The sequence below is a fragment of the Pleurodeles waltl genome, chromosome 2_2 (genome assembly GCF_031143425.1).
Source record: "Pleurodeles waltl isolate 20211129_DDA chromosome 2_2, aPleWal1.hap1.20221129, whole genome shotgun sequence".
Lineage (NCBI taxonomy): Eukaryota > Metazoa > Chordata > Amphibia > Caudata > Salamandridae > Pleurodeles > Pleurodeles waltl.
In genome coordinates, this window is record NC_090439.1 from 299,139,867 (window position 1) to 299,165,399 (window position 25,533).

The window sequence follows — 25,533 nt, forward strand, 5'->3', positions numbered from 1 at the left end:
CTCTATCATACACATTCAGACCATAGGCCGTTTCAGGTTCTAGACAGATAAGTTCTTTAAAACCTCCTGCCCTTCTGCCCCAACAATGTATCTTAATAATGTCATTTTCCTTCCTGATCCTAAATTCACAGTTGCGTATTTCTAAAATACTTTTTTTCTGTTTGTTCCATCTTATGGTAAGTAACTCTGGGTGGCTCAGAGAGAATGGTAATGGTGTCACATTCAGCATGGTCCTTACTGTACCATCTCAATCTTCAGGTTGATGGTATGCTCCAGTGACAAAACCGTTTTAACCCACTAACTTCCAGTGTCAACTAAAGGAAAAAGGGTGTTGCTTTTTTCATATGCAGACACCGATCTTTTTAACAAGCAGTAATTTTGGTCTGTGACTGTTCCTCTTGACAAGCACTAATGTGGTGTGCTTTTCCCCTTACTGTGAAAGACTACTAAAGGTACACCATGAGCAACTTGTTAAAAACTGCTACTTTAAACTATATGATGTGCCTGTCACTGCAAACGGTCCTATTTGACAAGCACTGTTGTCGTCAGCCATGCTGTACACCTGTAGAATGCTGATCTGCAGTACCTTTTTGAAATTATATGGTGTGGCTGTCACTATACTTCCCGGTCAGGAACATCTCGTTTAACTTATTGCATTCCACCTCCTCCTCACACTGTTGTCTCAGTGAAGGTTGGGCTGACAGTTCTAAAAGTGAAGCAATCTCCAAATTTGGCAGACTAACATTTTTCTTGCTGCTGCAACCTTGATTTTTGTCAGATATAAATTGTCCCAACTTCGTCAGATGGCTTACTATGTTTCCTTTGCAGATGTGATGACGTCAGGTTTACCGTCATATTTTTGTGCCGAGATCCCTTGCATACCATGTTTAACTCTGAAACAAGGAGTGCCCCGCAGCAAACAGATCTGTGAATGCACTTTACGCTCTCCACCCAGATCTTACCACAATGACTTTGTGAAGCTTAGACCAGTGACCTATCCCTCCTTACAATAAGGGCATAACTGTGTTTTTTTAGCTACTGATTTCTCATCAGAACTTCAGTTTTTCTGTCATTACTGGCGTTTGCAAAACAAAAAAATGTGCTTTCCCTGACCTGGATATACCATCCCCATTGCCAAGAGTCAGACAGTTAGGGCCTGATATAGATTTCTGCAGAGGGTTTACTCTCTCACAATGGTGACGGATATACTGTCTGTCGAAATCTAAACCCCATTGTTTCCAATGGGATTTAGGTTTCGGCGGACCGGATATCCTTTCTGTTGTAACGGAGTAATCCATCCGCCAAAATCTAAATCAGTCCCTTAGTGTAAATATTGACTAAAGGTTCTTAAACACCTACATTTTACGTGTAACAATTTATCTAATATTCCATCACAATAAAAGTTCAAATAAAGCTGTTAGGTAAAATGCAATTTGTTGTCACCGCATTCCGTTGGCATTAATTTCTGCTGTGACGTTTTCATATTTTTTTATTATAAATAAAATGGCACTCTTGTTGTAGAGAAACAGATTTTTTTTGTGTGGATAATATCAAACAGTTAAGTGTATAGGGAACACAGCAGTCCATAACTGTTTTCACAGAACTGTATGTCCTTTATAATATGTTTGTTTCACTTACATTTTAAGTGTTGCTTTGTCCTTTTTAGGGACTTAATGCATGTACCCTGCATAAATGTTTTACATTTTATAATGTTTAAATACAATTGTGTGTATATTTTCAGATATATGACATTTTTGTTGAGACAATAAACTTTTATTTGAATTACACTTCTGGTTAGGAACATAGGGTGCATCAGCAGTGGGTACATCATACAAGTTCTGGTTAAAAGGCCCCTGGCTTTTTGCTTCAGTAATAGGTATGTTGGTTCTTCTTCGGTTACCAGCCATGGGGTTGTGCTGTTTATTCTACATTAAGAACTAAATTACATAGATGAATTACTCGCTTTCTTCTTTTAGCCTTGTTGGTGTCACAGGGCTGATGTGATGATGACAAACTTGCTTTATGTGGTGTTTTCTTTGGACCGCACCCCACACATTGGTTATGAAACAATTCAGTGGTATACAAGTGCAGCTATTAAATCTCAACCATAGATATCTCTATTTCACCAAACACCTCCTGAGATTTGTATCCAGAGGAGTGAGATACTCCCTTTGTTTAATACCATAAGAATCTAAGGGGCATACAGGGAGTGCAGAATTATTAGGCAAGTTGTATTTTGGAGGATTAATTTTATTATTGAACAACAACCATGTTCTCAATGAACCCAAAAAACTCATTAATATCAAAGCTGAATATTTTTGGAAGTAGTTTTTAGTTTGTTTTTAGTTTTAGCTATGTTAGGGGGATATCTGTGTGTGCAGGTGGCTATTACTGTGCATAATTATTAGGCAACTTAGCAAAAAACAAATATATACCCATTTCAATTATTATTTATTACCAGTGAAACCAATATAACATCTCAACATTCACAAATATACATTTCTGACATTCAAAAACAAAACAAAAACAAATCAGTGACCAATATAGCCACCTTTCTTTGCAAGGACACTCAAAAGCCTGCCATCCATGGATTCTGTGAGTGTTTTGATCTGTTCACCATCAACATTGCGTGCAGCAGCAACCACAGCCTCCCAGACACTGTTCAGAGAGGTGTACTGTTTTCCCTCCTTTTAAATCTCACATTTGATGATGGACCACAGGTTCTCAATGGGGTTCAGATCAGGTGAACAAGGAGGCCATGTCATTAGATTTCCTTCTTTTATACCCTTTCTTGCCAGCCACGCTGTGGAGTACTTGGACGCGTGTGATGGAGCATTGTCCTGCATGTAAATCATGTTTTTCTTGAAGGATGCAGACTTCTTCCTGTACCACTGCTTGAAGAAGGTGTCTTCCAGGAACTGGCAGTAGGACTGGGAGTTGAGCTTGACTCCATCCTCAACCCGAAAAGGCCCCACAAGCTCATCTTTGATGATACCAGCCCAAACCAGTACTCCACCTCCACCTTGCTGGCGTCTGAGTCGGACTGGAGCTCTCTGCCCTTTACCAATCCAGCCACGGGCCCATCCATCTGGCCCATCAAGACTCACTCTCATTTCATCAGTCCATAAAACCTTAGAAAAATCAGTCTTGAGATATTTCTTGGCCCAGTCTTGACGTTTCAGCTTGTGTGTCTTGTTCAGTGGTGGTCGTCTTTCAGCCTTTCTTACCTTGGCCATGTCTCTGAGTATTGCACACCTTGTGCTTTTGGGCACTCCAGTGATGTTGCAGCTCTGAAATATGGCCAAACTGGTGGCAAGTGGCATCGTGGCAGCTGCACGCTTGACTTTTCTCAGTTCATGGGCAGTTATTTTGCGCCTTGGTTTTTCCACACGCTTCTTGCGACCCTGTTGACTATTTTGAATGAAACGCTTGATTGTTCGATGATCACGCTTCAGAAGCTTTGCAATTTTAAGAGTGCTGCATCCCTCTGCAAGATATCTCACTATTTTTGACTTTTCTGAGCCTGTCAAGTCCTTCTTTTGACCCATTTTGCCAAAGGAAAGGAAGTTGCCTAATAATTATGCACACCTGATATAGGGTGTTGATGTCATTAGACCACACCCCTTCTCATTACAGAGATGCACATCACCTAATATGCTTAATTGGTAGTAGGCTTTCGAGCCTATACAGCTTGGAGTAAGACAACATGCATAAAGAGGATGATGTGGTCAAAATACTCATTTGCCTAATAATTCTGCACTCCCTGTATATGATTGCAAGTCCTATCTTAAAAAATATTAATGAAATGATTTGTTGTTTACCTTATCTTTGCAGATCTGTTACCTCGGTGGGCTCATTGCTGACCAAACGAGTTTTATTTCTAGAGCTCCCTTCTCCACAACGACCGTATCGAGTGTCTAACCGTGATGGCAGCAATCGTAAGGGAGTTGTGGCAGGTAGTCTAAAAGAACTGATTGACAAGGTACTGCATAAAACAATGAACACCATTGGTGTTTAAAACAACGCCATGCAAATTTACATAGGCCCTTTTATTTAGAGGGCCAGCTTCATTGTATTAAAGTGTCTTTCTTTTTGTGGGTCTATGTCCAAGAGAAAGTTGGTAGAGGCTACTATGTTACACTGGATTAGTAACCGCAGAAACTCTGAAGCAGATATAAACAGTGAGATTTTGTGTCACATAATTGAGTGCATTCAAGCACTCCTAAAAATGTTTAAAGCAAAAAGTAAGCATAGCACTTTCCATTTTACATAGAAGTGAGTTCATCTAAAAAGTTATTAATCTTGCAGAAGAAAATTGTTGACATTTTTTGTTTACCTTTAAACTTTGCTCTCGTGGGTGCTGTATTATTTTTGGTTTGTGACTACTGCCCAATTTGCACAATGGGTTGTCTACGCTACATGTTCCTGTTCTCAGAGGGTTCTCATCTATTGACAAAAGAGAAAAAGTGACATCAGATACAGTCTGTTAATATTACGTTTTGTGGCACAGTTTGTATGAAAAGTAGTTGTCCTTAAGTTTTCCACATTTCTGTAGTCCAGAATTGGATTACAAGGATGTGTACTCTTTTTAACAGAAGAGGCTAGTGTTATATTATGATTTCTGAAGACACTATTATGGTAAGAGCTGGTTGGATAGTGACTGAGACATAATCTGATACCCCAGCAGGAAGGATCCTAGAGCCTAATAGGGTAATTATTATGTTTGTAGATATTAGCATGCATTCAGATAGGGTGAAAATCGAGTGCCTATGCCATTGGAAAATGTAGTTCTTCACCTTGGGGATTTATTGACTGCTAGGGGTCTTCCAGCCCGTTCCCTATTTTCATCTAGCTGAGCTGTTCCTTGCAGATGAAATCAAATTTACCATGGCATTCAGTTTGTCGAGTGTGGGGTCAAATACTTAATTCTAATCCCCACACATTATCAGTATGCAATCTGGCAATTTCAGAAGATTGACGATGCATCAAAAAATTCTAAAAGTCTCTTTTTAGAGCTTCACGCTAATACTAACACCAGTTAAGTATCTCAAATTTCACCAGTTTTGACCAGTCACCTTCCCCCTTTGTCTTCCCTGATTTTTCTTGGAAGTGGATTTTTAATATATTTAGCTACACCCCCCCCCCTCTGTTCCACCCCCCCATTTTTTTAGGTATGTAGTCCCACTCATTTTTTTTCATAAATCTGTTTATTGGCATTTTATGAATTTTACATTGTTACTTATTTTGACAATTGCTCCAAGCTAGCATATTTTACAGTATATTAGTTGTAATTCCAAAAGGTAGTTGGTACATTGGAGAAACATTAATGCAATGTACTTATACAGTTTAAGTGTGCAATTTTTCGGGTGTTCTTTACAACCACTGTTTAGTTATTAATTTTTCATCCTGTATGGCTTTTTATCCCAGGTGTGCTGTGCTATTGTTGTTTAGTCATAGCTTAAGTGGACGTTTGTATGTATAGTGTCTGTTGGGTCGGCACAGCACTTGCTGGCGTTTATTAGTGTAACATTTTCCAATCATAATTGTTTAATTGTAGTACTCTTTGAGAGGACAGACACTATGAATCTTATCTAGTTTAACCGGGGTCAGGTGGTTATGTGATCGCTTTGAATGTGACTATTTCCGTGTCGGGGTGGGTGTCAGTTACAACAGGTTGGCTTACTAGTAAAGAGGAATGGGTCAGCAATCTAGTTAGATGCATGTGGTTTCCCCTCCCCATAGTGCCATGATGTGTCTAGTTGGTTCCCGCGTTCGATCCCCTTGTGTGGTGTGTTTTCGCAGTCTATCGTTACTCGTCTGTGTTAGGCTAGTCCCTCCTCCACCGGGTGTACCCCCGTGCCATGTTGATGTAGCAAGAGTCCCTCCCAGCGTTCTGAGATTGGGAATTGTCGCAGCCCCTGGATCTCCTCTCGTCTCAGTGCTGATCCCTCCGCCCCCACCCACACCTCGAGCGAGCGCCTCCATACCTGCACCAGTGGGGGGGTCTGGCGATTTCCACCTACGGGTCACCAATCTTTTCGCCACAATGAGTCCTAAATCTGTGAAGCGTCTCTGCTCTGTGTTGTTTGTCCCTGGGGAACAGTCCTAGGATACATGTCTCCCACGTAAAGGGTATCTGTAGTGTTGTGTATGTAGATAAGTTGTCAGTTACCGCCCTCCAGTAGGCCCCCAGGCTAGGGCAGGACCATATCATATGTAGCAGGTCCGCTCCGGTTTTGTGACATCGGGGGCAGGCCGCGTCTTGTCGATTAAAGTATCTGTTCACGCGGGCTGGTGTGAGGTAGGCTCTGTTCACTTTGTAGTATTGGATTAGACGGAATCGGGAATTATGTGGTATGTTAAGGTGGCCCGAGAGGGCAGCCTTCCATCTTGCCTCCGCGATCGTGCCTCCGGTGTCCGTCTCCCATGCCACCCGCAGCACACTGTTTTCAGGGGTTGCCTGGTTTCTCAAGGCGTCTGCCAGCCAGCTAACCAGATGTTGCCCACCACCTGCAGGTACTGGACCAGCAAGTGGGTAGGTGGGGCTGTTGTGATATCCCCCCCCACCCGGATCCCAGCGCCCCCATCAAGGAGCAGTGCAATAGAAATTGGCCAGGTGGGAGTCCCATTTCCTGAAGCCTAGCAAACGGAAGTAGTTGGGTTTCCTCATACAGGTCTCCCAGTGTGTATAATTCTGTTTCGTAATATCGAAAAAGGGGTACACTGTTCCATAAGCGAGAGGGAAACGAGAAAACTAATCAAATAAGAAATTGGCGAATCTATACTGAGTATTCTTAGGAGGGCCCTCAAGCACCCACTAGGGTGACAGGTATCATCATCGGGCTCACTCCTCGCCAGACTGGTGCTGCAATGCCTGGCGGGCCTCCCAGCATTCTGGGTGGCACTCAACCATTGTAAATTCGCTAGCAACGAGGGTCAGGGAACAAAACTGAGTAAGGAAAGGAGAGTGTAGAATACAACAGAAAAATCTTAAAATTAGCTCTGAACCTGAGCCATTATTTTAATGTGATAGAAATTGGGTTCAGGCCAAGATTAAAAACAATAAATATAAGAGTGTTTACTGGAAATAATGTACCGTCACACTCTATATTTCAGGGAAGGTAGTTAGCCTAATCCTGCATGGTCAACATGTTTCGCGTCTGTAGTTGGTCACAAAGTGATCCAGTGACGCTTCTTCAGGACCCACACAAAAAAACTATTGATTATTAAACTACTTCTCCTATGTGTCAATAATAAATTAAGTGCATATCAAGTCACTTACAGTGTAGAAGACAGAATATGTCTAAGTCAATTGGTCAGTACAGTCGCCCTGCATGTAATCAAAAAGACACGGTACAATTAGTGCCAGTGATCAAACGCAGAAAAAGACACAATTACAAATTATTATAGTGACAACCACCCTAACCCGTGTGTAAAAAATATATAGATATCAAGGTATTGCAATGCTTACCATCCCATGTTAGAGATTGGGCTCCCTAGGTCTGCGCTAGCATCAACCAAGGAGAACAAACTGAATGGAGATAATAATGATATGTAATGATGTGAAACCACATAGTAATACATAATACTGAACAAGTCTAAGAATGCCTGTCTGACTTCTATTGTTAAATATGGTATGAGACACACTTGTGCAAAGAGATGTGTGTCTTCACATTTCTAGAATTTGGTAAAATGACGTTGATATGGAAAAGAGAAAGTATTCAAATGTGCTTGGTAGCAATGTCTCTAACCTAGAGAATGTAGATGTTGTAGACTGAACAGTTATCTTCAAAATAGGTTGCTTAGTCAATAAATAAAAGTCATACTGTCATCAAACATATATAGCAGACACACACGTATTATATCTTAGCCCTTAATGACCTATTTACGTGGATGATTTGTGCTAAGATTGTCCCTGGAGGGCCTCATGTATGTATCACATATCCATTCTTGCTTCAAAAGATGAAAAAAACATGAAAAAACACGGTGTCCAGCAAAGTGCGGCAAGATCTAAGCTGAATCAAGGTGGTCGCCCAATTGAATTAAAGACACCATGCAAACGATGAATCAAACAGCGTGAGGGATAGGTAATACCTTATGCTAAACACACCACCACACATATCGCCGTAGTCCCGTGCTTACTTGGTTTTATCCTTGATTCATCGGGAAAACCTACCCCCCTGCCGCGCGCCTGTAGACGGCGTGTCAAGGCGGTAGGGGGTTATTTAAGCTCACGCTGTCTAGCGTGAGCAACCCGGAACAAACCGGCCGGTTGTTCCGGGTACTAGAAATCGAAAAAGGACTCGTATCTCGGCGGCCATCTTGGGGAATCATAAAGATGTCGAGTGGTTGTCGCATATAGCTAATCCTGTCTGGACTTCAAAGACAGGTTACTATAGCGGCCATGTTTAATCAACAAAAACCGGAATAACACAAGAATATCCAGTCCATGTAATGGGGCTGGAATGACACGGTAACCAGAGACACCTTCTCATTATAATTAAATAACAAAAAAGTCAAAAATAATTTAGTAATGAAAATATTCATATCGTAATAGATAGAGGGGGAAGGAGGAGAAATCATCCATGTTGAAGCTAAGATATATATATATATATATATATATACCTAACGCCTGATCTGTAGGAATCTCTTAACTGGTAATGCTTATGGTGCTTTGCAAGAAAGTCTAGACAAACTAGTGACTGTCACTCTGTCTAAGTTTAACGTAATGTCCTTGGAATATGATTTAGGGTGTTAATAAATTCCAAGGTATATCATCGTTCAATCCTTCATTATGGGTTTTTAATCGGAACACCCATCTCTGTTCAGTCTTAAATAGATAGTTAGGGTTATTGTTGTCACATCTTGGTACTTGTTGTACTATCCACCACATATCGTCGGGGCCATGTTTCGCCTCCAAAAAATGGGCACTCAGCTTTGTGGTGATGCGGGAGCATCTGATATTGCTCCGGTGTTCATTAATACGTAATTTTACTGGACGAGTAGTCATTCCGATGTAAATTAAGTTACAGGGACAGGAAATCAGGTAGATACATTGTCGTGTATTACAATTAGTGTGTTTGTTTAAATGCCAAATCCTGGGTGACCGATTGTATCCGGCATTGGATCTGTTTTAGAGCCCCTCTCAGTATTCTGTGACTTCTTTCTTCAACCACTGGTAAAAGAATCAAGCACTTTTTTGAAGGATACGACCCATGTTCTTAACCTGATTGAGAACATTAACTTATCCAATGAAGCAAAAGCTCTCATTACACTTGACGTGGAAGCTCTATACACAAACGTCCCACAAGATTCGACCTTACAAGTAGTGGAATCTGCCCTACTTGCCAGCACATGGACATCTTCTACTCCTGTCCATTTTATTATGCAGTGTGCCACTCTTGCAATGAAAAACAACTTCTTCCAATTTGAAAATTCTTTATTTCATCAAATTCAAGGGACCTCAATGGGAAGTACTTTTGCCCCTAGTCTGGCATGTTTGTATATGTATAATTTTGAAAAACTCTTTATATTACAAACATCCAATCCATTCCATAACAAGATTTCTTTATGGAAGAGGTACATTGATGATATTCTCATTATTTGGAATGGCCCTTATGATGAAATTGACAAATTTACCATTTGGATTAATTCTCTGGATCCCTTCCTGAGATTTACTGCCCACTCATCTCTCACACAAGTATCATTCTTGGACTTGGTGATCAAAATTGACAATGGTGTACTTACCACCACTACCTTTCATAAGAGCACTGATCGTAACAGTTTACTGGTATACGATAGTCATCACCCTAAAGCATTGAGGGACAATCTTCCATTTGGGCAATTTTTGAGGTTACGACGGAATTGCAGCACTACTCAAACCTTTGATATCCAATCCCGTGATTTGAAACATAAATTACAGGACCGACACTATCCTGACAAGATTATCAATTCTGCGTATAAAAGAGCCCGCAACAACCATAGGGAGGCTCTGTTATCTCCAACACTTAAAAATCCTGAAACACGTTTGACATGTGTCTCGACCTTTACTCCATTGTCAAATACCATCAAAAAATTAATTAACAAACGATGGAACATACTACAGAGTGGTGGTACGGGAATCCCAAAACCCCTCTTTGCTTTCAAAAGGTCAACTAACGTACGAGACCTACTTGTTCATACTCGCCCTCGCATGCCCAACGAGACACAAAAACAAACGACATTATGGAATCTACCTCCAGTGATGGGTCATCACCCCTGTGGCACATGTAATGTCTGTCCCCTTACCAAACGCTTAAACAGCATTGACCTTAAACATTTCGGGATTTGGCATTTAAACAAACACACTAATTGTAATACACGACAATGTATCTACCTGATTTCCTGTCCCTGTAACTTAATTTACATCGGAATGACTACTCGTCCAGTAAAATTACGTATTAATGAACACCGGAGCAATATCAGATGCTCCCGCATCACCACAAAGCTGAGTGCCCATTTTTTGGAGGCGAAACATGGCCCCGACGATATGTGGTGGATAGTACTACAAGTACCAAGATGTGACAACAATAACCCTAACTATCTATTTAAGACTGAACAGAGATGGGTGTTCCGATTAAAAACCCATAATGAAGGATTGAACGATGATATACCTTGGAATTTATTAACACCCTAAATCATATTCCAAGGACATTACGTTAAACTTAGACAGAGTGACAGTCACTAGTTTGTCTAGACTTTCTTGCAAAGCACCATAAGCATTACCAGTTAAGAGATTCCTACAGATCAGGCGTTAGGTGTATATATATATATATATATCTTAGCTTCAACATGGATGATTTCTCCTCCTTCCCCCTCTATCTATTACGATATGAATATTTTCATTACTAAATTATTTTTGACTTTTTTGTTATTTAATTATAATGAGAAGGTGTCTCTGGTTACCGTGTCATTCCAGCCCCTTTACATGGACTGGATATTCTTGTGTTATTCCGGTTTTTGTTGATTAAACATGGCCGCTATAGTAACCTGTCTTTGAAGTCCAGACAGGATTAGCTATATGCGACAACCACTCGACATCTTTATGATTCCCCAAGATGGCCGCCGAGATACGAGTCCTTTTTTGATTTCTAGTACCCGGAACAACCGGCCGGTTTGTTCCGGGTTGCTCACGCTAGACAGCGTGAGCTTAAATAACCCCCTACCGCCTTGACACGCCGTCTACAGGCGCGCGGCAGGGGGGTAGGTTTTCCCGATGAATCAAGGATAAAACCAAGTAAGCACGGGACTACGGCGATATGTGTGGTGGTGTGTTTAGCATAAGGTATTACCTATCCCTCACGCTGTTTGATTCATCGTTTGCATGGTGTCTTTAATTCAATTGGGCGACCACCTTGATTCAGCTTAGATCTTGCCGCACTTTGCTGGACACCGTGTTTTTTCATGTTTTTTTCATCTTTTGAAGCAAGAATGGATATGTGATACATACATGAGGCCCTCCAGGGACAATCTTAGCACAAATCATCCACGTAAATAGGTCATTAAGGGCTAAGATATAATACGTGTGTGTCTGCTATATATGTTTGATGACAGTATGACTTTTATTTATTGACTAAGCAACCTATTTTGAAGATAACTGTTCAGTCTACAACATCTACATTCTCTAGGTTAGAGACATTGCTACCAAGCACATTTGAATACTTTCTCTTTTCCATATCAACGTCATTTTACCAAATTCTAGAAATGTGAAGACACACATCTCTTTGCACAAGTGTGTCTCATACCATATTTAACAATAGAAGTCAGACAGGCATTCTTAGACTTGTTCAGTATTATGTATTACTATGTGGTTTCACATCATTACATATCATTATTATCTCCATTCAGTTTGTTCTCCTTGGTTGATGCTAGCGCAGACCTAGGGAGCCCAATCTCTAACATGGGATGGTAAGCATTGCAATACCTTGATATCTATATATTTTTTACACACGGGTTAGGGTGGTTGTCACTATAATAATTTGTAATTGTGTCTTTTTCTGCGTTTGATCACTGGCACTAATTGTACCGTGTCTTTTTGATTACATGCAGGGCGACTGTACTGACCAATTGACTTAGACATATTCTGTCTTCTACACTGTAAGTGACTTGATATGCACTTAATTTATTATTGACACATAGGAGAAGTAGTTTAATAATCAATAGTTTTTTTGTGTGGGTCCTGAAGAAGCGTCACTGGATCACTTTGTGACCAACTACAGACGCGAAACATGTTGACCATGCAGGATTAGGCTAACTACCTTCCCTGAAATATAGAGTGTGACGGTACATTATTTCCAGTAAACACTCTTATATTTATTGTTTTTAATCTTGGCCTGAACCCAATTTCTATCACATTAAAATAATGGCTCAGGTTCAGAGCTAATTTTAAGATTTTTCTGTTGTATTCTACACTCTCCTTTCCTTACTCAGTTTTGTTCCCAGACCCTCGTTGCTAGCGAATTTACAATGGTTGAGTGCCACCCAGAATGCTGGGAGGCCCGCCAGGCATTGCAGCACCAGTCTGGCGAGGAGTGAGCCCGATGATGATACCTGTCACCCTAGTGGGTGCTTGAGGGCCCTCCTAAGAATACTCAGTTTAGATTCGCCAATTTCTTATTTGATTAGTTTTCTCGTTTCCCTCTCGCTTATGGAACAGTGTACCCCTTTTTCGATATTACAGGTTTAGTTTGGAAGACCGTGCACTGGACCAATAATCTCCCAGTCCCTACCTTGTATTTATATAATTCTGTTTCGTGCCATGTGTGCAACTCTGAGTCTGATGTGACCTTGGGTCCCCTTGGTGTGCCCGACAGTGCCAGCGCGGGTGCAAATGGGATGACCGATCTTGTGAGGTAGAGCGATCTGCAGAAACATTTGCGGGCTATTTTGAGGTACAGTTGCCGTGGTGCCTGTGTGTGCGTAAGTGGGTGGAACATAAGTTGTATCTGCTGGAGTGGCCATGGTTTCTTCTCTGATGCTGTGTCCCTAAGCTGTGCGTCTGCTAGCCATCTGGCCACCCATTGGAGTTGGGCTGCCAGATAGTAGTGTTCCATGTTGGGGACCGCCAGTCTGCCCTTGTCGGGCGGCAGGTACAGCCTCTTCAGGGCAACCCTGCAGCGGCCGCCGCTCCAGATAAACTCCCTAAATCCCGTCTCGAGCGCCCTGAAGAATCTGGGAGGTACATAATATGGGAGATTAGAAAAGAAGTAAAGGAGACGCGGAAGAACCACCATTTTAAGGAGTGCTATCCTGCCCGCAACCAATAGCGGCAGTGTCCTCCAGAACGTCATTTGAGACCTGATTGAGGACACCGCTTTTACAAGGTTACCATCAAATGTATCCTCCTCGCTGTGGTTTACTCGGATGCCTAGATGTCTGAATGTGCTTGGTTGCCATGGGGCAAGGTTCCCAGCTAGGTTAAGTCCCGGGTCTGGGAGGTCCGGGTCGAATGGGAAGAGGCATGACTTAGACCAGTTCACCATAAGGCCGGATATCGTCGCGAAGCGCTCCAGGAGTGAACAGACAGCTGGCTGGATCTGCGTAATATCTTTGAAATATAGCAAAAGGTCGTCGGCGTATAGTGACACTATGGGTAAGCCGTCTCCTAGGGGGATTCCCCAGTTATCCTCCTCCCCACGCTGGGCAGCGGCTTGGGGCTCCATAGCAAATGAGAATAATAGTGGTGAGAGGGGGCAACTCTGTCTTGTGCCTCTGCACACTTGGATTGGTTCCGATATTTCCTGCCCTAGCCTCACACTGATCTGAGGTTTGGTGTACAATAATTTCACTAGGCGAATAAAGGATGGTCCCATGCCGAAGTGTTGCAGCACCCTGAACAGGTAGTGCCATTCCAGGGAGTCGAAGGCTTTTTCCAGATCAAGGACGAGACATCCCGCCCGTGGCCAGTCACGCCTAGCATATTGCATTACCAGGAATAGTCTTCTGATATTGTGGGAGGTGTCTCTGGCCGGTACAAACCCGTTTTGGTTGGGGTGTATTAGTTCTGGCACGTTTGGGGCAAGTCGTATTGCCAGTACTTTTGCCAAAAGTTTGGAGTCCGTATTTAGCATTGCCAGTGGCCTATATGAGCCCATGTCTGCTGGGTCTCTCCCAGGCTTGGGAAGGGAGACCAGCAGTGCCTCTCTCTGCGTAGCCGATAGGTGACCCTCCTGTTCCGCTGTCATGTATGCCTGAAGTAGTTTGGGTGCCAGTTGTGAAGCGAAGGCTTTGTAACAGTCTACTGGTAGCCCATCCGGACCTGGTGTTTTACCGGATGCAAGTTCCCTGATGCTAGTCCCGATCTCCTTCAGGTCGAGGGGTGCCTCAAGTGCCCCGGCCTGGTCGTGTTCTAGGTGTGGAAGCGTCACTTCAGCAAGAAATTCAGTGCTGAGTCATTTCCAGGGGTCGCCTTAAAGGTGTAGAGCGCTTTGTAGTGTCTAGCAAATTCAGCTTGTATTTCTGTGGGCGTGTATGTTAGTTCCCCTGACTGTGAACGGATTTCAGTTATCGGTTTCCTCTCTGTATCTCGATATATTAGCCAGGCCAGGAGTTTGCCTGCTTTATCTGCCGACGAGTGGGTTTTCGCAGAGTGTGCTGTGTAATTTAGGCATCTCAGGCGCTCTAGCAGTAACAAGTGTTCTGCGCGCATTGCAGAAAGCTCTGACCTTCCAGTTTGGTTATTTGCGATTTCTTCTTCTGGTCAAAGCAGGGCGCGCTCCATCCGGGTCAGGTCCCGCTCAACAGAACGGCGCATGCTACACTGGGTCCCCAGGCAGTGCCCCTGGATGAAGACCTTAAATGCATCCCATTCAATCAATCCCGATGTGGCCGTGCCCTTATTCTGCTCAAAGAATTCTGGGATTACGGCTCTAAAAGCAGCATCCTCCAGTAGCTCTGGTCTCAGTCTCCACGTGGGGACCGCCGTACGCGGGGGTCCCCAGCACCAGTGGGTTGTGGTCCGAGTGTGTGCTCCCCATGTATTCCGAGTTCGCCACGATCGGGACAAAGCTTGCGGAACAGATTATACGGTCTAGGCGCACATGTAGGGAGTGCGGGGCAGAGTAGAAGGAATAGACCCTGTCTTCTCTGTGTCTCTGTCGCCACACATCCACCAAGTGCCATTGTTGGGACCAGTCTACTAGGCCGCGTGAGGCAGTCACCACAGGTGATGCGGGCAGTGGGGAAAAAGAACGGTCAAGTTCAACATCAAGTACGCTGTTGAAATCTCCCCCAAGTAACCAGGGAAGGGTGCTCCAGTTCGCCAGTTGTTGCGATAAACTATGTAGAAAAGCAGTCTGGTCTGAGTTTGGGGCATAGATAGAACCCAGCACAACCACGGGTCCTGCCAGCCTTCCCCGGACGAGCACAAGTCTACCATGTATGTGTACGATCTGCTCCTCCGCCACGAAGGGAGTGCCCGCTCTGACCCAAATTAGTGCTCCTCTGGCATATGCTGTGTGTCCCGTCGCGTACAATTGCCCTCTCCAGCGCTGACGCAATCTGGGAACCTCGGGGCTCACTAAATGCGTCTCCTGTAGAAATGCTATTTGGATTGAATGCCTTTTAAGATAGGAGTAAATAGCATATCGCCGTTTGGGGGTGTGGATGCCTCTTACATTCCACGTAATTTCTGTGTATGTGGCCATGTTGTAAGTATTGGTCATTTTTCCATGTCTGCCCGCCCAGCCTCAGCATTTGGCCCCACCCCGTCAGTCTTCCATTCCTTACTATTAATTAAGGAGTTAGTGGGTGTCCAACGGGCAAGAACAATATGTAACTAATGCCATCAGAGCAGTTAAACAAGAGGTCACTACCCAAACAATACAATAAAAATAACCACTTACAATCGTATAGCTATGCACTATGTGTCTCCGCTGATAGGAGCGTGGGAGAGAGTCAAGCATATAAGGGGATAGTACTAATCTTGAGACAGTTTGTTTGGCTATTCCGAATAATTGAAAAGATGAAATAGAAGGGAGTGTTGGGGGGGGCTCTCTTTATAGTTGAGCATTAGGGGATGCAGTGCACGGCGGCGGGGGCCGCTTCTATCGGTGTGCATGCGGCTCTGGTGAGTCCGATGCACGTGTTTCACAGCCGGGTCTATTGTTTGCTTTCCTCTTAAGGTGCGTCTGCATGAACATTTCTGGTTGGGCATTTCCTGTGAAGTACAGTTCCTTTACTGTATATAGAGACCACCTAGAAGAGTTCGTCTGCGTTGGCTGGCGTCACAAGGGGCCCCTCGGTGAGGCTCTGTTCGTATATAATGTCCGGTGTGGGAGGATGATCATTGGTCAATTGAGAGAGTTCCATGTCCGATCCTGAGCCCAGGAGGGATGCACCCATTGTTGCCGCAGTGTGGATCGCCTCTCTTCTCTTCTCTCTTGGATTAGCTGTTCCAGGCCTGGGGCGCATTTTTTTGTTTCTGGATGAGTGGTGTTTCTTCTCCGGTCTCATTTTTCGAATGCGTTTCGCTCGAGGGGCAGGCCCGGTCTGCTCCGGCGCGCCGCCAGTAGACAGTCCCGACGACTCAAGCCATTCCCAGGGGGCCTCCGGAGTGGGGAAGAAGTGTGTTTTGTTGTCAACGACAACTCTAAGCTTGGCCGGGAACAGCAGGGAGTAGGTTAGGCCAAGTGATCATAACTTGCGTTTTAGGGGGTGGTAGGAGGCTCGGTTTCTTTGCACCGTCATGGTGTAGTCCGGGAATAACAAGACCTGCATGTCGTCTATCCGGGGTGGCGATGTAGCCCGCATCGATTGCAGAATAGTGTCTCTGTCCACATTGTGGAGAAGACGGATAATGAACAGGCGGGGGGCACTCCCCGGCAGTCTCATCCGGGCCGGCATACGATGGGCATGCTCCACGGAGAAGAAGGGGGTGAGCACTCCATCGGGTACCAGTCCCCGTAGCCATCTTTCTGCATAGGCCGTCGGATCGTGACCCTCTGATCCCTCTGGCAGGTTCACCACGCGGATGTTGTTTCTTCTGGAGCGGCCCTCCGCATCCTCGGCCCGTCGTTCCAGCTCCACTACCCTGGTCTTTATATCTTCCATCCCTGCTTTTAGCTGGGCAGTCGCAGGGGTTAGGTCCTTTACTGTGGCTTCCACCTCCTTGGTTTTGTCTGCTAGTTTACGGTGATCTGCATGTAGTAAAACAAGATCACTTGCCACCTTATCTATCTTCGCCTCTAGTGACGCGTGGGCACGTTCCAGTGAGTCTCCAATACGCTCCACCGCAGCAAGCACTACATCTAATTTTTGACTGTCTTGGGTTAGGTTATCCTGTGTTTTCCCGGCTCCAGCTCCCGAGCGCAGGTGCCCCGTTCCTGCCATAATTCAGATCCTGTGGGGATACTGTTTGGGTTTAAGTCAAAGTTCTCAACTCATTTGGCTTCCTTGTGCGTGCTGTTTTGCGGCTCGGCCTTGATTGGGGTGGTGTGGGGTGGATATGCTGTTTTCTCCGGCTCTGGGCTGCGCAGCGAGAGGTCTGATTTGAGGGAGTCGCCCTTGAAGCTGTGTCGTAGGGCTTTGACTGCGGTTGGTCCTGTGTGGGATATCCCCGGGAGGGAACAGTTCTGTATTGTCTTGCTCGGTTTGGTTGCCCGTAGGTTCTTTGTTTCCAACGCCGACTTTGTCCGTTGGGTGTCCGCACCGGGTGGAGGGGAGCTGGACCCGCCTGCCGAGAGGCGACATCTTGCCTCCCCGCGGCAGCACGAGAAGTCCAGTCAGGTAGTTCCTCCCTCCAGGCTCAAGGTCACCTACTTTTGGTTTTGTGGGGTTTTGTGGCCTCTTGAAAGTTCAGGTAAGTCGGGGAGTTTTCACGCTGGCGTGATCTGGGTCTGTCAATTCTTCTAGGCCCATCTGGTGTTCAGGACGCCCCCTCTCCCAGCGGCCCCAGCCACTCCTGGGCGCGTGGTCTCAACCCCGGGCGTGGGGTTTCTCTCCATTCGGTCACCTCGAACAGCGGCAAAGATTGGGACACTCCAAGTTTCACTGGCCTGCCCAAGGGTTCCCGCGTTCATACAGGGCTCACCTCTGTTGTGCTGCTCTGTCGCCAGTGGATTGGCCGGTCAGTGTCCCTGTGGCTTGATCACCCAAAGACAAAAGGAGAGGCAGAGGATGTTTCCACTCAGCCGCACAGCCATTGACCCGATATTTGCTTCCTGTTGCTGGGTTGTGTTGCCTTGCACCGGTCCCCCAAGCCCGGTCTTGTGCACGGCATTAGCTCTTGGCTAGGGAGGGGGGGATGTGCCCCATAGGCGCCCTCCGGATCTTCCTTGGTTCCCGGCGTCGGGGACTCCGCAGGGAGCCACCCCGCCCCTTTTCTCCAATCGCCGATCGCGGGGAAGGGGGGGATCCACCGCTACCCCGCAGGCCGCACCAGACAACCGGCCAGGGCGGGCAGGGGTCGCCTGAGCTCAGGTGCGCGTCTCCAGTGCCGCCAGCCGGATCCTCTATGGCGCAGTCGGCGCCTTGTGGCCCGACCTCAGGGCCCGGTCTGTCCGCACGGGTCGCCGGGACCCGCCTCTCGCCAAACCTGTCCCGGTGCTTTCCTCGTCTCCTCCCAGTGCGCGAGGAGCGCTGAATCCCCCTGTGTCCCCTGTGGAAGTGTGTTTTCGCTGAGCGTGGCGCGGGGCTCTAAGAGCTCACGCCCGCCATGTTTGCTGGCTTCGGTATATAGTCCCACTCATACCTCTAAAATGTTTCACTTTCCTCTCTGTAGAGATAAACCTCTTGAGTGTGGGCTGCATCACACTTTCTTTTGACTGAATTGTTTGGTCTGCAGCATGAACGTATGTAAGGTATAAATCATTCAGCGTTATGTAAAGAGCTGGAGGTAGGAAGCTATGAAGATACCATTACTACTTAATTGAAGTTAAATCTAAATAACGTTTTATTGTTCATCATTTGCTCGTTTATAGGTTCACATATTTTCATCAAAATTATCAAGCACTATTTAGTAACGGAGGCAGAAGGGTGCTCACGGTAGTTGATGGAATGTTACAATGCCACTTGTTCTACAAGTGACTCTTTTCTGTCATGCAGGTCTAGCAGTAATGTCTAGTAAACAAGTGGCTGGCTCTCCATGTGAAGGGAGCTCACAGATGTCTTGGAGGTGTACTGCGTAGAACATTGGTGCTGCAGTATTCATGCTTCTTAGAGCACTCGCTCTTCCTTAAAATTGTCTGGCTGCAGTGGAGTGACCTAGGTTAATGCAACTAGCGAACAATCTTGCACTGCCCTGTTTGGACATAGGACGTCATTTGTTAGAATGTATACATGTGGCAAGGAATTCTTATGTCATTCTGGAGCATTTCCTTTTCTCCAAGTAAAATTTCTGACTTTTTTTTTTAACAAACTTTATTGCATTTATTAGTAGTCATAGCTGATAGGGTGACACGATCCGTAATAGTTAAGACAGTGTAGCAAGGTACGGGAGAAGTGATCTTAGTTAGCATCACATGTTATAGTAGCACATTCATGAACCAGTACAATTAATGCAACATGAACCCAGTTAACCCCTAGCCCTCCCATCCCTAAACTATGCATCGCCATTATGAACAGTGATTATGTCAATGTTGACTGTTCTATCTGGGTTGTGCAGTGAAACCCAGTCCAGCGTGTATGAAAACAAATCCGGTGTTGACTTCTAATGGTATATAAAGCAACTTGCTGATGTAACCCTAACAAGGTAGTATTGAGTGTATTCTCTATAGATGTATCGATGATGTTATTCCTCAAATGTAGAGACTATGGCCCTCATTACAACCGTGGCGGTCAGTGTTAAAGCGGCAGTTATACCGCCAACAGGCCGGCAGAAACAAAAATGGAATCTCGGCCACTGCGGAAACCGCCAACACAGACAGCCACTTTAACACTCTGACCGCCACAGCGGTAGCAACAAACACTGCAGCGGTCACTGCCAACAGACAGGCGAAGGACAGTGTACCACCCTCCACATCACAACCTGCAAATCCTCCAGCTTTTCCAGGGCGGAACCAATGCCATCAAAAGCACGCCAGAAACTGTCTATGGAAGAGAAACCACTCACCTCTCGACACTCAATGAAGAACCAGGACGCCATGGAGCCCGAGCTGCAGGTCCTGCGGATGCTGGTCTACCTCCTCATACACGAGGAATATCAAAGGCAGCGGCGACTACCACAGTGAGTACTGCACCTAGCACACGGGGGAGGAAAAAGAGAGTGAGACACGCACGCAACATCCCCACGCCGACCCACAACACCATACACACTAACACATGCAGCAACAGTACATTTACACCCCGTTACTCCCTGGAAAAATGCAAGGACAAAAGGAACTGAGTGAAATAAGTGATATTTTTTAAATATGCAGATATACGTAACAAATAGAAAAACAATATATACAATATGTACAGAAGGCTGTACACTGTCCTTTGTAAATGTCTGTGGCCCACTGGGCCAAAAATCATGGGCCAAGCCCACACTTGACTCCTGCCTCAATACGGAGAGAACACTGCAGGGGGACGGGGAAGGTGGGGGCACCTCAGCTGGAAGATGGCACTATGCCACTGCTCCTCGAGGGGGCTCCACGCCCACAGCGATGTCCTGGGGAGTGCAAAGCCACAGTCTCTCTAGTGGGTGGTTTGCCCAATTCTTGGCCCTGGGGCGTGCAAGGCCACAGTCTCTCTAGTAGGTTGTTTTCCCACTGCTTGGTCCTGGGGAGTGCAAGGCCACAGTCTCTCTAGTTGGTGCTTTGTCCACTGCTTGGTCCTGGGGAGTGCAAAGCCACAGTCTATCAAGTGGATATCTTGTTCCTCTGGTTCTGGAGGGGGCCTTGTACCCAGTGTGCTTCATCCTGCTATGGATAGCGTGAGTGGATGCATTTCTCCACTAGTTCTGGAGGGGGACTTGTGCCCACTGTGTTTCATCCTGCCAAGGATAGGGTGAGTGGATGCATTTCTCCACTGGTTCTGGAGGGGGCCTTGTGCCCAGTGTGCTTCATCCTGCCAAGGATAGGGAGAGTGGATGCATTTCTCCACTGGTTCTGGAGGGGGCCTTGTGCCCAGTGATGCAGCACTTGGGGTGTGACAGTTCACATTCCCTCACCTGGGTGTCTGAGGCACGGGATTTGCCTGGACGAGGTAGCATGATAATCCATGGAGGCAGGGCCAGACTCTATCCTGCGGCGACTAAGGCTGTAAACTGGTGGTAGTGGCGGTGCTGGTGGGGGTGCTTCCAGTGGTGGTGGGAGGCTCCAGGCCGTTTCCTGCTGTCTCGGTCGGCTGCCCACTGGGGCTGCTGCTGCTGGTAGTGATCCTACTGTCAGCGGTGCAGGTGGCAGTGCTTGCGGTGGGGATGCTGGTTGTGCTGTCCGTGGTGCAGGGGCTGGTGCTGCCAGTGGTGGAGGGAGGCACCAGCCCATCTCCTGCAGCCTTGGACAGCTGCCCACTGGGGATGCTGCTGCTGACAGTAGTGGTGGCAGCGGCAGTGCTTGCGGCGGTGCTTGCAGCGGTGCTTGTGGTGGTACAGGTGGTGGGGCTGTCAGTTCTGATGGTGGGCACCAGGCCCTCACCTGGAACCTCCGAGGCCTGAAGTGCCTTGCCTTGGCTTTTCTGACCCTTTGTCATCTTGGCAGATGCTGCTGGGACCTTGGCTCTGGCAGCTGGAGTTTGAGGAGGCCTTGCTGGGTGGGTCGTGCTCCTTGGCCTTGTTGCATGCTGGTCCCTTCTCCACCTTGGCAGGTGGCGGAATGGTTTGGTCCTTTGCAGGGGTCGGTGCCACACTGCCTGGCCTGACAGGTGCCCCTTTTGATCCTCTGGGAGTTGCAGGTACCACTGCGGACGCCGTCTTGGTGGCAGAGTTGCTGGCCTGGGATCTGGACACCCTGGCCGCAGGGGAACGATGGGGAAGGGGGAATAGGGAACAGGTCAGTGTTTGCCACAAAAAGTTTTTTAGACACCCTGGGACGGGAAGATTGAGAGGTGAGGAAGAGTGAATGGTTGTAGGAGGTGTCTGTCTGCTGAGTTTGGGTGAAGGTGCATGAGCTGGATGCTGTTGTGAGGTGGATGGCTGTTGGGTGGGCGAGTGGGTGCTTGCGTATGTGTACCTTGGGAGGAGGGGGTCACAGACACACTGGGAGAGGACAAGGGACGTGTGTATTGTTGTGGGGGTGGTGACTGCTCGTGAGGGGTGTGTTGTGATGGGCGTGCTGGTGATGGAGGTAGTGGATGAAGATGTAGTGCATGCAGGTGTGAGTGTAGACGGTACTGGGAGGGAGGTGGATGAGGAGGAGGAGGAGGGGGTCACAGTGGATGTTGGTGTGTTTGCATGGGTATGGTGCTTGTGTGAGTGCCTGTGAGATAAGTGTGGTGCTATGTTTGCCTGAGCCACTTTTGTGTGGTGATTTGGGTGAATGCTGGTCTGAAGGTGTGCTTGGGATAGGCTGGGGTTGAGGTGATTGGGTCTGGGTAGAGGAAGTTGGAGGGAGGAGGCCAGACACAGGGACAAGGGCTGACATCAGTGCTGAGGCTAGAGCCTGAAATGCTCTCTGTTGGGCCGCCGCGCCAGACTGAATGCCCTCCAGGTATGCATTTGTTTTTTGCAAATGCCTCTCAACACCCTGGATGGCATTCGGTAGGGTTGACTGCCCAACAAAGAGCAATCTCAGGAGGTCAATAGCCTCCTCACAGAGGGCAGCAGGGCTGACTGGGGCAGTGCCTGAGGTGCCTGGGGCGAAGGAGATGCCCACCATCGTGGGTGAGCGGGCACGGGAAACACGCTGAGGGGCTGCTGGAAGGGTGGTACTGGTAGGGGCGTGGTGGCTGTACCTTTTGTTCGGGTGGGCACAGAGGTGTCCACCACCGCCAGGGAACTTCCATCGGAGAGGGAGTCACGGTGTGTGGTCTCCCATCCAGTCCCCATCGTTGTGCTCCCCTCGCCCTCCGTCCCACTGGTGCCCTCACCCTCAGTGGATTCGGCCTCCAGGCTCATGTCGGATGCAGCTCCCTCCGTCGCCAGTGCCTCTGCTCCTCTGCCAGATGATGCTAATGCACACAAGGACAGGGTGACAAAACAAAAAGGGGGGGGAAGAGACAGAGGATACACTTGGTCAATGCCAGCAACACCACTACCGTTGGCGTACCCAACACACAGGGAGCAACCCTATACACTCGCCCATGCCCACCCATTTCCTAAGAAAGTCACCAGCCCATGGGCTACAGTGCCTAACACCAGCATCTGCACACCAGAAACCCACAGGACCCTGCCCAGTAGTAGATGGCCGCTTACACTATTTGGGTAGGAGTGCGCCAGAGCCTGTCCAACAGGGGACCTACCCTGCCATGATCGCCCTGGCCTAGGGGCACCCACGGCCCACATCCCCCACCCAGGTACCTCCTAACGTGCGCAAAGTCAGCTTTCAGAATCTGTACTCACCTCCTTGTGCCTGCTGTGATGCCCTTAAGCGCCCATCCAACTGCGGATAGGCCACCGCCAAGATGCGAAACATCAGGGGGGTCATGGTGCGAAGGGCACCCCTTCCTCGTTGGGAGGCCAGCCCCAGCTGTGCCTCTGCCATCTTTTTTGACCAGCGGCGCAGGTCCTCCCGTCTCTTGCCCCAGTGGGTGCTCCGCCTGTGAAAGACCCCCAGAGTCCGCACCTCCTTGGCGATGGTACGCCAAATACCCTTTTTCTGTTGGGCGCTGATCTGGATGGAAAAGACAGCAGAAAAGGAAATTAATCACCCGTCCGGAACGTCAGACTCGTTGCCCACCAGTTCCCACCCTTCCCCTGATGCACATACAATGACCACCTTACATGCTGCACTCTGGCCAGGATGCCTCATGCAACATGTGACTTACATCCACAGCACTCCATACATTCATGGCCCACGCATCATGCTCACAGTGTAGTCACCTGTTTGTCTGAAGGACCGTAGAGTAACGTGTACTGGGGTAAAACCCCATCCTCCAGTTTCTCCAACTCCTCCTCAGGGAAGGCAGGGGCCCTTTCCCCAGACTCATGAGCCATTGTCGCTTCCAGACACAGGTCACAGCAGCACTTGCAGTGTAAGTCCTCTCCTGTTGCAGGTCAGGTAGCAAGTGAGGGATGAGATAGAAAATGGCAGTCACGTCCGCGGTGGTGTGTACCGTCACCGCTGGCGTACATCGCCATTGGCTCCTGGAACCCATAGGGCACAATGATAACCAATGCGAAGTTGTGCGGCGGTCATTGACCGCCTACCGCAACAGCGCACAACGCCAGCGCAATCACCTCATTTCCACTTTTCCCTCCTCACAGGTCAGGCATCCGCCATTTCAGGGGGCCACAGGGCATGGAACCTAACCGTCACAGCAGACATTGGCACGGCAACTGATTCTAGGATTCACATTTGGTTTCTGTAAAGTTTAAAAAAATAAAATAAAATAAAAAACAGCATTAGTGTAATAGATTTGGGAATGTGACCCTCTGCCCACCGTTCTCTTCCATAGGCTCCAACCGCTGAGGCTGCATCTGAGATGGCGGCATCCTCCGGTGTACAGACCCCTGGTGGACCTTGGAAAAATGGAGGACAGACACATTATCATTGCCTACAGACTTGATCGTGCCACAATCCAGGAACTGTGTGCCCAATTGGAGCCAGACCTGATGTCAGCTATCCGTGTGCCCACTGGTATCCCCACTCTAGTTCAAGTCCTGTCAGTGCTCTATTTCCTGGCAAGTGGTTCCTTCCAAACAGTGGCCATGGCATCAGGGATGTCTCAGCCAATGTCCTCTAACGTGTTGACCGGAGTGTTGTCAGCCCTGCTGAAACATATGTGCAGCTACATCGTGTTCCCCCAGGTGGAGGATTTGGCCACAGTGAAAGCTGACTTTTATGCCCTGGGACATATCCCCAATGTCATAAGTGCCATTGATGGTACACATGTGGCATTTGTCTCCCCCGGAGAAATGAACAAGTGTTCAGGAACAGAAAAAGCTATCTCTCTATGAATGTGCAGATGATGTGTTTGGTGGACCAGTACATCTCCCGTGTGAATGCCAAGTATCTTGGCTCTGTGCATGATGCCTTTATCTTGAGGAATAGCAGCATCCCAAATGTGATGGGCCAACTCCAGAGGCACTGGGTTTGGCTAATAGGTGAGCCCAAGGTCCCCACACAGTATGAGTAGGTTTCTGGGTATGGGATTGTCCCTAGGGATTAGTGTGTGTCTAACAGGTATCCCTCGACATTTGCAGGTGACTCTGGTTACCCCAACCTCTCGTGGCTACTGACCCCAGTGAGGAATGCCAAGACAAGGGCAGAGGAATATTACAATGAGGCACTTGGGCGTACAAGGAGGATTATCGAATGGACCTTCGGCCTCCTGAAGGTCAGATTCCAGTGCCTCCATCTGACTGGTGGCTCTCTGTACTATGCACCCAAGAAGGTGTGCCAGGTCATCGTTGCCTGTTGCATGTTGCACAACCTGACCCTGAGTCGCCAGGTGCCTTTTCTGCAGGAGGATGAGCCTGGA

General features: G+C 47.2%; 1 protein-coding gene across 1 annotated transcript in view; it reads left to right on the forward strand.

The window, feature by feature from the left end:
* The window catches only part of CIDEA (cell death inducing DFFA like effector a), a 205,567-nt gene that overhangs the window by 69,090 nt on the left and 110,944 nt on the right, over positions 1 to 25,533 (forward strand). Inside the window, exon 2 of the mRNA XM_069219754.1 lies at positions 3,835 to 3,982. Within this exon, the coding sequence (XP_069075855.1) occupies positions 3,835 to 3,982 (148 nt within the window). The remainder of the gene's footprint in view (positions 1 to 3,834; positions 3,983 to 25,533) is intronic.